Source organism: Corythoichthys intestinalis, chromosome 5 (assembly GCF_030265065.1).
Source record: "Corythoichthys intestinalis isolate RoL2023-P3 chromosome 5, ASM3026506v1, whole genome shotgun sequence".
NCBI lineage: Eukaryota > Metazoa > Chordata > Actinopteri > Syngnathiformes > Syngnathidae > Corythoichthys > Corythoichthys intestinalis.
The window spans coordinates 58,809,940-58,826,163 of record NC_080399.1 but is presented as its reverse complement, the minus strand read 5'-3'; the positions used below and the strand labels follow the sequence as shown (position 1 = coordinate 58,826,163).

The window sequence follows — 16,224 nt, the reverse complement described above, 5'->3', positions numbered from 1 at the left end:
ACAGTAATGTTTTGAACTACTAATGTGCTATGCTTGTGCTGTGTTTCACCAGTCAGTACAATGACATTTCTGTATCTTTACACGAGCTCTGTTTTCTTGTATTTTTCTATTTATTGGTGGTAAAATTAGGGTGCGCGTTATACACGGGTACAATAATTTCCCCTAGATTTTACAAGTAAATTTGGGGTGCGCGTTATACACGGGTGCGCCTTATATTCGGAAAATTACAGTAATGTTGTTTTAATGTTGAAATCCTGACAAAACCTAAACGTCATTTCGTTTATTAATAATATCGGAACAACGCTGAATCAATGTTATGTTTTCCTTCATTTTCAACCATGATGCTATAATTGCTTTCAAATATGCCTTTATTTAGAGGTCCTGCTTTATTTACAGACCAAAGAAACAGCTTGGCTGACTAATAAAATAAACTGAATAAATAATAAAAATAAAAACGTGTCTAGATTTCAAATTATTTTTAACAACACTCAGTAAACATTTAAATTTAAGCCTCCTCTTCATTCTGACGAGCTTCGCTGCGAACCTTCCCACCAACGCGTAGCCACTTTTGCACAACAGCAGCAAATGTATATGGCGGAAAACACAGACAAGGCTGAAAAAGCAGCTTCTGCTCTTGCACCCCTCTCTGCATTACTCTCCTGCTCCATCACTAGAGCAGGAGTGCTAGCTGTCACTAGCGAACTTGACACATGTAGGCTACTCCTCTCATCCCATTTTTGATCTTCATTTTGCTTTTGCTGCTCGTTTTGTGAAATATCGACAGGGCTATCCTTCAAATTGGAAGGGCAGAACCAACGACATGTTTATGAAGTTCACGATTGACACAGTGGAAGTCCGGCAGCGAGCCCATGTGACGTCACCGCCCTGCGACGTAAATAACAATAATGGCGACCTCCTAGTTAATTTTTTGGCTTAAAATTTTACAAATTTTATTGAAACAAAAACGTTAAGAGGGGTTTTAATATCAAATTATTATAACTCATACTAACGTTTATCTTTGGAGAACTACTTGTCTTTTTATCCAAGGTTCCCTTTAACATCTGACATTCCCGCTCTCAGAGAAGAGATGGCGTTCATTGCGCTGTGGTGCATTCAGGTGCATAGCAAAATAACAAATTGATTAAAAAATATATTATCTGGTAATTTAACGCTAGGTTACAAATACAAGTAATAATGACAAATGAGGTTCTTTGTACCATAAGACATTACTGTTGTTAAAGGCTCTGAAAAAGCGCAGCAGACTTACCTTTAAATGTGGCTATCCTTAAATGAGGTGTTTCCAGTGGAGTTGGTCAACCAAGAACACAAATATTTTTCAACCAAAACTCCCGCTCATCCATAATTAAATGACTTTTCAATCATATTTCCCGGTCAATTATAAATGAACTATTTGTCAACATAAGTTCATCAACTATAAAACAATGTTAACCCAACCATTGTCTGACATACCACAGAACAACGTTGTTTCAACGTCACTGTCATGTGTCGTCTGTATTTGCAAACATTGATTCAACATTGTTTATTGTTGAAAATTTCGATGTCAACCATACTAATGATTTTGATGGAAAATCAACGTTTATTCAATGTCGGTCTGCTATCTGGGTAAAAGCTTGTATATCATGTTATTTCTCCACATTTCAAAATTCCCAGGGTTTCCTGATCTGAAACCAGATGAAGGAAGTGATCGTTTTTACTTCTATATTCTTACGCAACACCCACACATGCAAAATCCACATGCAAGGTTAATAAGTCAGTAGTGATTTCTTTCTCCCCGGTGCCACCATGAAGCTTTACATCATCATTCTACTGTGTTCTCTGTTCCGTATCACACGACAGGTGAGAGTCATTTATAGTATAACATTTTTATAGAAGTATTTAAAAATCAGCACTTGTCTCCGTTTTGGCAGTTGAATCAACAAGATCGCTGTGTGTGTGAGCTGACCAACAAAGAAAAGGTATTCCCTCACGAGACCCTCAACTCCGTGAATGACGAGGCATCAAAATGCTCTCTCAAAGTCACCCCACAGAAGGTAACAATTTCTATGTACTGAGGGGCCTTGGCTGATATTTATAGTTTCCCCAAAAAATTTTTCTTAAGTGTTTGGTGTTTGCAGGCGCTGGACCTTGAAAGTCTGCACTTTGGTTTGGATTTCCGTCTGCCACAACTGCTAAAAGATCTTTCCATACTGGAGAATGAGAATGATGAAGCGCTATATGGAGTTGTCAGCCTTCAGGTGATAGAGAATGAACTGATTGAGATCAAAAATATGGTGGAGAGGCTGAACAAAACCACACAAGGACACAACCACATTACTGATGAGTCTGGCAGACAGGTGAGTATACTTTTGTAACCTGTATAATCAGTTAACATGCAGTACTAAAATGCTAGTTTCATGCCTGCCCGTAGACATTTTGAAACCAATTTGAACTATAAAAAAAGACTATTATCAGTAATATTAATTAAGAATTGTGGTAATAATTAACTTCGAACGCCTAACTTGCAATTTCTTACGAATCTCAAAGGTTCCAAATTCCATAAAAAACGTACAAAATTCCAGTATATTTTACTTCCTGCTGAAATTGTGAAAAAAAATACACATTTTCTTCAGTTGTATGTAACTTATTTGACATTTCAACAACATTTTAAAATCCAAATCACTGCCAGGAATGCCAGCCCAGTTCAATAAAAAATAGCCCAAATGACAACCAATAGGTTTCACTTATACAACTCAATCTACAGTATATTTTGACATTATAACCAGAACACTAATAAATCAACCGTTGGAGACATATTGTTGAGGAATCATTTCTGTTTCGCCGTAAGCATCATGGGAGATGTGGTTCTTCTTAGAAAAAGTTCAAAATATTGTATTGTTTACATTTACGTTCGTGCATGAAAGGGTTAATTATGCCCCCCAAACCCCCCCCAAATAAAAATGTTGTTACAAAAATATTTAGATAGTTTAAAATAAAATCAAAGAATTCATTGAAGGATCTATTTTCTTTAAATAGTAATAAAGACATTTTTAAAAAGTCATTTGTAATAAAAAAATAATTCTAAGTAAAATAATTTAAATATATATGGCGTAAAACACTCAGGTGACTTGAATTTCTGAGACCCCCAATTTAGCCAAACTCAAAATTGTCCTATATGCATGTGTGATACATCATTGGAAAGCTTAAAATCTCAATTTTCTGGGGGAAGACAAATTTTCAACAGGAGGGCATTTAAAATTTTTTTTATTTTTTTTAAACAGCAAAACCCTAACTGGAGATGAGAGCACGCATTTTAGTGCTAATCCAGCACTAAAATGGTGGTATCGGTATCTGTATCGGCGAGCACAAACAAATAGGGCGCCGATACCATTTACCACTCCAGTATTATAACACTTGACCGCAGCCTTCTTTATCCTGACGCTCACTACCCTCTGTGTTGTGTGATCACACGTGATCACTTTGCATGCAAAGCAGCTATCGCTATTGACATGCTCCAGACCACTGAGAATGGGCCAATTTGCCGCTCTTAACCAATGCCGGGGGCAGCTTTTACATATGAAGGAAAAACAAACTACGAGAGGAAAATGTCTGGAAATATTTCTGTAAAGAATCTCCGTTGAGTGCAATGGCTGGAGATTTGTGTTATTTACTGTAATCTGTTTTTTTTTTAATTTTAAAAAAAAATGTTTTTCAAATTAGACTGTACATTACTGTAAGTCCCACCTGTAGTTGTGTGGGCAATTGCCTGTGCTGTGCAGAGTATAGCCTAAATAATTTTAAATTGTTTTCACAACATTTTTACCATAGATATTATCTGAAATTGAGGTTTGTAAGTCCCACAGCATGGCAAGTGGGCATTTGCGTGTTTATTTCAGCACCATTTTCTGCATATGTTCTGGGACTTTGCCCGTCTCGTCATCCCTTCTGCTGTCAAATGTACTTTACTTTCCGGCACCTTATGATTTACCAATTAAGCGTTGATTTTACCTCCAAATCAAAAATGACATTCAGTTCACAGCTCCACAAGCTGTGAGACGCTAAAATGCCAGATGTAATTAGAGAAAAGAATATGCTGCACTTGACTGAATTTCAAGGTGTAGACATACAAGTATAACTGTTAAAACTAATCAAAACCGTTTCTTCTAAAACCGCCAAATTTGATCATGAGTAGCCCAAATTTTATCATACTGCACTGGACATTGTTCTTCCACTCCATCTGGCAACTCTGATCACTCTCATTTATTTAACTATTCATACCTTTGTTGATTATTTCCATTTTCCCCCAGCTTTTGCACCTGAGAGACGAGCTGCAGGAGTTGGAGCAATATGACACCTTACAGGTTGAAAAGAGACGAAAAGACAACATGCGTTTGAAGAGAGCCTTGGATGACTGCAAGAATAGCAATGACCTCAATACACAGCCTACAATTCAGCCTTACGGTATGCAAACATCAATTAATTTACTGCAACCAGTGGTGTTACCAGGATGCCAGGTGTGGGTCGGCATTAATCTTACCTGGAAGGCCAAAAAAAAAAGCTACAATGCTCAAGTAGGTCTAAATCCAACATAGGGCTACTGCACCTTAAAACATGTTTTATTTTCTCCTTGACCAACCGTTGTTGCTAAACTAGGGCTGTCAAAATTATCGCGTTAACGGGCGCTAATTAATTTTTTAAATTAATCACGTTAAAATACTTGACGCAATTAATGCGCATGCCCCGCTCAAACAGACTAAAATGACAGCAAAGTGTAATGTTACTTGTTTTTGGTGTTTGGCGCCCTCTGCTGGCATTTGGGTCTAATTGATTTTATGGGTTAGTACCATGAGTGAGCATGGTATAATTGTTGACATCAACAATGGCGAGCTACTAGTTTATTTTTTTTATTGTAAATTTTAAAAATTTTAATAAAACGAAAATATTAAGAGGGGTTTTAATATAAAATTTCTATAACTTGTTCTAACATTTATCTTTTAAGAACTACAAGTCTTTCTATCCATGGATCGCTTTAAGAGAATGTTAATAATGTTAATGCCATCTTGTTGATTTATTGTAATAATAAACAAATACAGTACTTATGTACCGTATGTTGAATGTATATATCAGTCTTGTGTCTTATCTTTCCATTCCAACAATAATTTACAGAAAAATATGGCATATTTTATAGATGGTTTGAATTGCGATTAATTATGATTAATTAATTTTTAAGCTGGAATTAACTCGATTAAAAATTTTAATCGTTTGACAGCCCTAGTCTAAACAAATAAAAGTTGATTCGATTTTATTTGACTTAGAACACATCCATAACTGGACAGTATGGACATGCAGGTGTTTTTTTTAGGTAACCTATTGTGGGTCCTCGGTTTTATTATTATTATTATAGTTATTCTTTCTTCCGTAGCCCCTTTGAGCTCAATTTGACCCCCTTAGAATGCGTCAAAATGCACCAAAATCGGCAGGCAGGTCAAGACAGGTGCAATCTTTGATACCGTGTAAAGACAAATTCCAAATACACTATGTAGCGCCCTCTAGTAGTCATTTTTTGTCCCGCCGACGCTTTGAGCCCTACTTTGACCCCCTCAGAATGCTTCAAAACTTTGATAAAATGTAAAATAAATAAATAAATAAAAACATTCATAAATATGTGTAGCGCCCCCTAGGCACAAAACCAACATTTCATTTTATTTTTTTAAGGTGAATGAGGAGGTAACGACTCAAAGGTTAAAACTTAGAACACATTAGTACTATATGAATGGGATACCATACGCAGTGCCCAGACTGCCATTAGTACTACATCCAGTTTTCTTTGGGTGGGCAGCGCGTGTCCTTGTGTGGGCACTGCCCACCCCTGCCCACCCCGGTAACGCCCCTGACTGCAACTGATGGTCATTCACTAGAAAAAAAGAGGCTAGGATTTGAAGCATACAGTTGAAGAAATCCTTATATCAATGTTTTTCTGTAGGTGTCTGTCCCCATGGCAAGTTTGTGAACATTACAGGGCCTAGATTTTACTCAACAGGAGAAGCTCCGAGCAACTACAAGTATGGAGGTTGGGGCCGTGACCCCAAACCTGCATCGGGGAAAGAGAACTGGTATTGGCGAGTGCTTCTCACTGTAAGCAACATATATGCCAACAATATCAATTTTTACTCCAGCCTCAGCTCTCTCACTGTAGGAGTGAAGACACCAGGTAACTGCACATCCACACACATTTCACTACTACATAACAGTGAATGTCAAAGAACAGTTTTTGAAAGCGCATCCCCTATAATAATCAATATTGAAACTTCCGACATCAGAATATTTCAACAATTTAAATCTTACACCCATAGACTTCATCATGTATTGACGGGGCGTGGGGCCGATAAATAGGGGGCCTGTGTTGTTGGCGAGGCTGTCAAAGCTGACCGAGTGGAATCACAGACAAGGAGCTTTTTTTGTTGAAAATTCTTGTGAATAAATGCTTAAATCCCAGAATTCTTGGTTAAAAGCAAAAAAAAAACAAGGCCGCCTTATGTAAACAGAACTTTTCCGGTGAAAATTATTGTGAATAAATGCTAAAATCCCCAAATTATTTATACATGTGGCCCTAAAACGGTCTCGATTGTTGGTTAAAAGCAAAAAAATAAAGTGCAGTTAGCATTTATTTTACGTAAATATGTCGAAGTCCAATGCTAGTATGTTAGTAAATGTAGCTATCGGCCGCCTTATGTTAACAGCTTTTCCGGTGAAAATTCTTGTGAATAAATGCTTAAATCCCTGAATTTTTTATAGATATGGACGTAAAAGTCTCGAATCTTGGTTAAAAGCAAAAAAAAAAAAAAAAAAAAACAACGTGCAGCTAGCATTTATTTTATGTAAATATGTCAAAGTACGATGCTTTTCTGTTACTGAATGGAGTTAACGGCTGATTTATGTAAGCAGAGCTTTTCCGATGAAAATTTTTGTGAATAAATGCTTAAATCCCTGAACTCTTTATAGATATGGACGTAAAACAGTCTCGATTCTTGGTTAAAATAAAAAAACAAAAAAACGTGTAGTTAGCATTTATTTTACGTAGTATGTTAGTGAATGTAGCTAGTGGCCCCCTTATGTCAACAGAGCTTTTCCGGTGAAAATTCTTGTGAATAAATGCTCAGATCCCTGAATTCTTTATAGATTTGGACATAAAACAGTCTTGATTCTTTGTTAAAAGCAAAAAAAAAAAAAAAACCTGCAGTTAGCATTTATTTCACGTAAATATTGCGAACTATGATGCCAATGCAGGAGTGGCTAATTTCTCCCATTGATTTTTTTCACGTTTCAAAATGCATGCATGGTACGAAAAATATCATAATTACCTTGAGTCCTCGAACAAATCACTCCTGAAACAAACCTTCCTGTTTGTATACGGTACAGCTTTCGTACTTTTTCAACAGAAATCCGGCGTTAGATCGCTGCGTACGTGTTTGTGAATAGCTCCTCTTGATGTGGGCGGCCCCCTAATTGAATGTCAGGCACAGTGCATGACTGATCTGACCCGTCAATACCATTATGAAGTCTACGGTCACGACATACTAGAGCATTCCTCAACATCCAACTAATTTCTTAGGGAATCAGGACTTTAATCCACAACCCCTTGATGCTGAGATTAAAAAAGAAGGAAAAAAAACGAATTAAAGAATGTTTTCTAGTTTTGCTTTCAAGTAGATGCCAAATCAAGTTTAGAACGTTAAGTAAAATACATAATAAAATGTCCTGTCCGGAGACCAAAAGGAAGGGTCGGCAGTTCGGTTCCTGGTTATGATTGCCAACTGTCAAAGAGCACTTGGGCAAGGCGCTGAACCATAATTTGCCCCCATTAGGATGGCAGCAACACCACTGGTGTGTTTGAATGACTTAATGTAAAGCACTTTGGGCACTGTGCAGATAATGTGTAGATAAATGTGTTGAATAAGTACTCTCCAAATAATACAAAAACAAATAATCATAATAAATATACGCAGGGAGTTATCTGGTTACGATGTCCTCGACCTACGACGTTTTGAAATGATGACACCCGTGCTTCGTCCACGATTTAACAGACCTATCACAAAACCACGCCAACTAATCACAAAAGCTGGACACCTAGACATAGAGTTGCATAGGAGTACAGTGTGGTTGTGACTTAAAACATCTTTTTTCTCACTTTAAATTAGCAAAAGCCCAATGTTAAATGGTGTGCATGGGGTACCTTTTAATTCTGACACCAGGTATCCCTGAAAGATTGGGGGAAGGATTTTTTTGGTACTTTTTTCAAATCCTAAAAGAAGGTTCACCAACTGCACGCTATGGATAAGGGTCTGTCGTTGACCACATAAACAACTGATTGTTAAGACAGTCACCCAAGGAGACTTAGACTTGCTAAGTTAATAATCAATTTGTAATAAAAAAAAATATATATATATATATATATATTTGATAGCATCTTGTAAAAACGTAGACTTAGCTATTAAGGTTAGCTAGCTAACATTTAACTGCCAACTTGTTTACTAGCCTGACAACACAAATAGAATAAAACATAACTCATTTAAGTTGTCAAGACCCCACCACTGAAAGTCTAAAGTAAAACCCACAAACTTTCTATAAAATAAATGTACTTGCGTTTGGTCACGGACGCACACGACGGAAAGTTATACTCACGCACACACCTAGCATTTGGCTGCAGTCAACACGAATGCACGCCGCCCTCTCAATGTTGAGAATTTATTTACGTCGGATTCATGTTGCACATGTATGTTTATGATGTAAGTTGTTTATTTAGCACCCCTGAGTAATTTTAAGAATCCAACTAAATGTAAAAGACTGCTTATTCATCGCCACGAAAGCTTCGGGAGAAAAATCTGACAGAACACATGACATAATGTTACTAAGTAGCTAATGTTATAGCTAGATAGATATTCAGCCTGTGGGGTTTGTGGTTTTCAAGTTGTGAGTGGTAGCATTTTGCCACAATTATATTAATGGTCTCCTCTCTGAAAAGTTAACGCGATGAACATACCACCCCACTGCAGACTGCAACCCTCTCTTTCTGCTTCTAGACGAAGTTCATTAACAAATATTAAAAAAAAAAAAAAAAAAAAAAAAAAAAGCTATTGCCAGCTGTGATAGTGCAAATTCAGAAATTTGAACTCCCGCCATCATACATGAATTGTTCCTTCATTCAGTCACTGAGAGAATTTAACAAAGGGGCTTTGCGATAGGTCCTTTAGTCCCCAGCGCCATAGTTTCTGCTTAGCTAGTGCATAGTACAGTGGTACCTTGACCAGAGGTTGCGCTAGACATTTTCGTTGTCTGTCATTTTGACTGACAGGGTCATAAAAATCCGGTCATAGTCTATTTTTACCCGTCACTTAAATTTTTAAAATGATAATGATGACATATTCAATAGTATTTAGTTTTCATTCATTTTTAATTAATATTGTAACGCTTGCTTGGCGGCGAAAAATTAGACACGGAAGTCGTGGTATTTTTCTCCCTTTTTACTCTGCTTACCGCCAACAACTCCGCCCCCAAAGAAAAGGAGGCAACGATATAGACCCCAATCACCAACGTCACACAATGATCTTAATTGTGGTTGTCAGCCCAAAATCTTCTAAATATATATTAAATGCATCTTACCAGATATAAAAAGACTACTACATAGTCTGTGGTGATCGTTTGGTGCCCAGATTTCTTGTCGAATTACAGCAGTCCATCTCGCTCTCATCTTCGCGTCTCTCAGAATACAGTAGAACTTCAAGTCTCTCCGTCTATCTTCTCTGTTACAGCAACCAACCGCCACACACGCCTTCACCATTTTGATTATTGTTAACGAGCAGAAAAAACACGCCGTAATAGGAGGCATGTACGTAGCGGTAATATGTAAATACGACGAGCTGACACACAATGTGGCGGCTCCAGTCGGGGGGGCGGAGTTGTGACGTCATGTGATTGGGGTCTATACACAGGCGGCAATCTAGTCCACCAATTGGATGACGTGCTGGCACACCGGGTGCACCAATAAGAACCTCGCGTTGATGTGTCAATCACGCTGCCGCCACCAGACCCCAGTGACGCTACAATATTCTGACAGAATAGCCAACGACATCATGCATTAAGAGAGACAATAGTTAATTAATATGCTCACTCGCCACCCTGTGGTCTGGGGTGTGAATTGCAACCTGTCAAAATGACTGACGGACTTCAGTTTTTTTCGTCACCGTTTTAAAAAACCGGTCAACGACGGAAAATTTCCGGTTAACGCGACCCCTGACCTTGACATACAGTTGTGGTCAAAAGTTTACATACACTTGTTAAGAACATAATGTCATGGCTCTCTTGAGTTTCCAGTTATTTCTACAACTCTGATTTTTCTCCGATAGAGTGATTGGAACAGATACTTCTTTGTCACAAAAAACATTCATGAAGTTTGGTTCTTTTATGACTTTATTATGGGTTAACAGAAAAAGTGATCAAATCTGCTGGGTCAAAAATATACATACATGGATCTGAAAAAGCGAATCATTGACTTGAACAAGTCAGGAAAGTCACTTGGAGCCATTTCAAAGCAGCTGCAGGTCCCAAGAGCAACAGTGCAAACAATTGTTTGTAAGTATAAAGTGCATGGCCCTGTTTTGTCACTGCCACGATCAGGAAGAAAACGCAAGCTATCACCTGCTGTTGAGAGAAAATTGGTCATGAGGGTGAAGATTCAACCGAGAATCACCAAAAAGCAGATCTGCCAAGAATTAGAAGCTGCTGGAACACAGGTGTCAGTGTCCACAGTCAAGCGTGTTTTGAAGCCCTTGCTCCAAAAGCGCCACCTTAAAGCTCGACTGAAGTTTGCTGCTGATCATATGGACAAAGATAAGACCTTCTGGAGGAAAGTTCTGTGGTCAGACGAAACAAAAATCGAGTTGTTAGGCCACAATGCCCAGCAATATGTTTGGAGGAGAAAAGGTGAGGCCTTTAACCCCAAGTACACCATGCCTACCGTCAAGCACGGTGGTGGTAGTATTATGCTGTGGGGCTGTTTTGCTGCCAATGGAACTGGTGCTTTACAGAGAGTAAATCGGATAATGAAGAAGGAGGATTACCTTCAAATTCTTCAAGATAACCTAACGTCATCAGCCCGAAGATTGGGTCTTGGGCGCAGTTGGGTGTTCCAACAGGACAATGACCCCAAACACACATCAAAAGTGGTAATGGAATGGCTAAATTAGGCTAGAATTAAGGTTTTTGAATGGCCTTCCCAAAGTCCTGACTTAAACCCCATTGAGAACTTGAGAACAATGCTGAAGAAACAAGTCCATGTCAGAAAGCCATCAAATTTAACTGAACTGCACCAATTCTGTCAAGAGGAGTGGTCAAAGATTCAACCAGAAGCTTGCCAGAAGCTTGTGGATGGCTACCAAAAGCGCCTAATTGAAGTGAAAATGGCCAAGGGACATGTTACCAAATATTAGCACTGCTGTATGTATATTTTTGACCCGGCAGATTTGATCACTTTTTTTCTGTTCACCTATAATAAAGTCATAAAAGAACCAAACTTCATGAATGTTTTTTGTGACAATGAAGTATATGTTCCAATCACTCTATCAGAGAAAAATCAGAGTTGTAGAAATAACTGGAAACTCAAGAGAGCCATGACATTATGTTCTTCACAAGTGTATGTAAACTTTTGACCACAACTGTACAATCGTTTCGACACACGATCTTTTCGACATCCAATGTAAAATTTCACTCGCCATTTGTGTCTACATCTGACGACATGCTCGAAATATGACGACATGACAGCGCCGCAGATGGGTGCACGTCGGATTTTCTTGTGAAAGAAATCGACACAGGTTCCAAGAAGGTTAGTGCCGGTGGTGAAGGGAAAAAGGTGACGCTTACGTGGAGGGTCCTGCTAGCGACAAAACCCCGAGGCACAATGAAGGTGAGGGCTGTCTCTCAGCAGCCGGCAGCAGTGGGGAGCCATCCGAAAGCTGCTGGGGAAGAAGCCCCTGTCCGCCCCAATCGGCGGCTGCGCCAGGGGTGACTGGGCTTAGTCCCCGCGAACCAAGGCGCTTTCACGCGATTTATTCCAGAACTTGTGCAACACAACACGCCTACGGTACGCTTCGGTTGATGGCAACAACAAAACATTAAAAGAGGAAGTAAAATATAACCGCACTCCCTATCTCACCATAATGTCATCCACGCGTTCAGGTAAAGCAAAAAACGTCCACCACATTAGAACCCGATTTGTTACATTAATACAGGAATCATCATTTTTTTATTATTCCAGTTTTTATTAATAATTTATGCGTTTTGCTATGTGTATTTGCCATTTGTAATAGTACCAGCAGTATTTATTAAGGATTTAGTGTAGGTTTTTGAGCTGTGGAATGAATGTATGAAATTCTAATGTATTGTTATGGGAAAATCCTGCTCGTATATGATCATTTAGACCTACAAACAAGAATTAACTTCGTATGTACAGTAGAGCTGCCACTGTACTTGTCTGTGTTTGTGCGACAAGAGGATCTTTGCCTTTTTTGCCAACCTTTTTTCACATTATGGCCCCATAGAAGAAAGCTAGGTCCAAAATAAAATAAATTACCAAGGAAACAAAGCTTAACATCATAAAAAGAATAGAGAAAGAAGACAGACATTGTTAAACAATGCTACATTCAGACAAAAGTTAAATTGTCGGGCGAAAATCCCTCGCTCATCGCCAAATACAGTTTTGTGTTGTCACAGACCTTGCATCACCACCAGTTCGAAGTCCGCAAAAGTAATGTAATGCATAATAGTGCTTCAGGTTGCAAATTTGACGTGTTGTTTTTCTGGGTTGTCCCTAAACGCACTTTGTGTCTGAATGGAGTGAGAGAGGAAGGGGTGGCCAAAGCGAGAAGGCTGGTCACAGTAGTCATATTCTTTGCTCTCGCATTAAAGTAAACTATTGAAAACCCTAACTCTCCATCCATCTCTCAGCAATAATTGTATGTACAGCGTCCTAGTTTTATTAGATGTTAGCTTTGCAAAGCAAAAGCCCATCAATAAAATTCCTCAACTTCATTCTTTCTTATGATTATCTTTTTCTCTGCGGTTTTTTTTCGTCGCGACGCACAGCCCAAGCCGTTTGACCGACAGGCACCGTTCAGATATCAAAACGATCGGAATTCTTGCGCGATGCAGCGAATTTTTTGAATGAGCCACGACAATATTCCGTTTGCGTGTAAACGCGTGATTTTTGAGAGGAAAAGAAATCCTTGACATTATTTACATTTAAATTAATTTTGTTTCAAAATTTATCTAGTACTACAATTTTTGACCAAATCACATAATTTACACATCAAAAATTCCAGGACGGTAAGGGGCATAAAAGTTGGATACAGAATTTGCCAAAAACCTAATTTCCTCGAAAATTCATCCAAAATTTTCCCATTTGTTTCTAACGGGATGCCACTGACAGCCATGTGCATCCAGATTTCCCATTCATTTTCATCAGCAGGAAAAAAATAGGTTTTTGTTGTTTTTGACCATTTACCATGGCAGCCCTTTGACATTCAACTGGCACCCATGTAAATAGATGCCACTGACAGCCATGAAATAGGAAGTGTCCCAGAAATGTCCGCAAAATCAACTAGGCGGGTCTTAGATCTGTATCTACCACAGTAAAGCTCCCATTGCAATTTCTCCAGAAATTGCATTTTCTAGTTTTAATGTGTTCTAAATATTTAATTTGACGTAAATTTTGAGCGAAATCCGACTTACGCTGGGTTTACGCTGGCAACGTAACACTTTGGGTTACGTTGCCAGCGTAGTGTCGGAACTCGTTTGTAATAATAATATACATATAATTTTATGTATGTAGGCATCAAGGGGTTAAGGAAATATTGGATCAAAGACAAGATAATTGAGAGGCAACCAATCATGTGTAATCCACTATCAATGTTTGAATATTTAATAATTTTGTCTCTTTATTGTCTTCATTGTAATATTGTCTCTTTTTAGATAATGCCCTGATCCATCCTGCCAATCCAACCACCAACACCATTCAGGGACCAAATGTTGTTCTATATGGCGAGGCCTTGTACTACAATTGTTATAACAGCTATCGTGTTTGCCGGTTTAACATAACATCCAAAACCATTTCCGACCTACAATTACCCAAAGACACCAGGTTCATTTTGCATTTTGTGTCGTTATACTGCTTATGCATGCTATATTCGTAATACACAGTATGTATAAGATAACTCAAACTAAAAACGAAACCGAAATGAAAACTAAAAATGTTTTTTTTCTACAGGTTTAACTCAAAGGGGAATTTCTGCCATTTAGACCAATGCTACGTATATACTGACATTGACCTTGCAACAGATGAGTCTGGCGTGTGGGTCATCTATTCTACCGCCCAAAACTTTGGTAACCTGGTGTTGTCCAAAGTGGAGGAAGGAGATCCTCCCATTATTAACCAAACTTGGCACACCTCGGTGTATAAGCAGGGAGTCACCAACACCTTCATGGCCTGCGGCATCCTCTACGCTACACGTTATATAAACAAGCAGATAGAAGAGATCTTCTATTCATATGACACCTTAACTGGAGTTGAGAAGTTCAATCTTGGCATTTTTATCGACAAGATGTGTCCTGACATTAACTTCCTGAATTACAGCCCAGTCGACAAGATGTTACACATCCACTGTGACAGCTACATGGTCTCCTATGAGGTTTTGTTTGAATAAATACCAGTTAAATCAAAAATATATGAGTCGAGGAGCCTGATGATGAAGTTACTACGCAATGCATACAGATATGTGCCATTAAAGAAAGAAAGAATGATTACATACATTGCTGTTTATCAAGTGTTGGAATCAGATTCAGTTCAATGTTGTTAAATCAACACGTCATGGTGGCCGAGTGCTTTGCACGTCTGCCTCACAATTCTGCTATCAATGGTTCAATCCCAGGCTCCAGCCTTCCTGTGTCTAGTTTGGATGTTCTCCCCGAACACATGTGGAATTTCTGGGGGTGGGGTATTCCTGTTTCCTCCCACACTCCAAAAACACGCAAGTTAGACTGATTGAACACACGAAATCATCCCAAAGTATGTGTGCATGCGTGAATGTTTGTTTGCCTGTATATGGCCTGTGATTGGCTGGCAACCAATTCAGGGTGTACCCTGCCCACTGAATTAATGTATATTTAAATCAATTTGAATGTTTTCTTTACCTTAGCAAATGTTGCTGCAAAATGTGTATCAATTCACCTTTGTATTTGTTGCAAACAACCTTTCTTGGTGCAGAATCAGAAATAAATAAACTTTAAAATGTCTATGACAGCAAAAAGCATGTTTTTTTTTTTCATATTTTCCACGGTATTTTATGCTCCTGAATGAAATGGACTGCTTAGATGTGTGTGGAAGCGATCACTGTATTTACTTACTTTTTACAATCCCGCGCCATGGAAATGAATGACTTCCGGCTCCAGTCTCGTGTTGAGAAAGAGGGCGCTGTGACGTGTACGGTAGAAGGAGTCCTCTTCACTATCCAGCCGTACTGTTGTATGAGAAGGACTAAGGATTCAGCTGATTTTGTGGATTAATTTGTTTATTTTTCGCATCCACCAGCCAAACAGCTGCAGAAAAAATTTGCTGCACCAGGGAGAGGCGTGTGAGCCTTTTTGATGTTTCAAAAGGTTCCCATTCACCGGTGGATATTGGCCAAAACAAGCCACTGTGGGACCATTGGACTTACAAGGAAGTGAGTAAACATCTTGTTTTGTGTAATGTCAAATACTGGGATCATTTAAATGCGTAGGTGGCTTGCATTTTGCGGCTGACATGCTCCTTCTCCACTCGGCCGACGACACCGGCGGCTTGTCGCACATTCCCCTGCCGGGAGAGCACTATACTTGGTTTATTGCCCTCTTCATGTGCCCGATGTTCTGTCAAATTTTCAACTCCGTCAGAAATTGCAACTTTGTGTTAAAAATATCCGCAAATACAGCGATTACAAAGTAAACACTACAAACTTTCTTTAAATAAAGGACTATTTACTTAGGTTTCATCATGGATGGGCAGGCAAAAAAGATATTTTTAAGACACATTCTGTGTGTCATGTTAGCTGCACAACAACTGCACGCCGCTCTTTGTTTATTTCGTAGTAAAGCATTATTTTTCATAATATTCGTTTTGACCATTTGGCAGCTACGTGTTTC

General features: G+C 38.7%; 1 protein-coding gene across 1 annotated transcript; it reads left to right on the top strand.

The window, feature by feature from the left end:
- The first annotated feature begins 1,717 nt into the window (after nucleotides 1-1,717).
- Nucleotides 1,718-15,342, top strand: LOC130916789 (olfactomedin-4-like). The gene is made up of 7 exons (XM_057837764.1): nucleotides 1,718-1,857; nucleotides 1,929-2,051; nucleotides 2,136-2,354; nucleotides 4,305-4,458; nucleotides 5,981-6,208; nucleotides 14,020-14,188; nucleotides 14,315-15,342. Exons 1-7 carry the CDS (start codon nucleotides 1,804-1,806, stop codon nucleotides 14,748-14,750), a joined length of 1,383 nt encoding a protein of 460 aa, XP_057693747.1. The 5' UTR covers nucleotides 1,718-1,803; the 3' UTR covers nucleotides 14,751-15,342.
- Nucleotides 15,343-16,224: the final 882 nt, after the last annotated feature.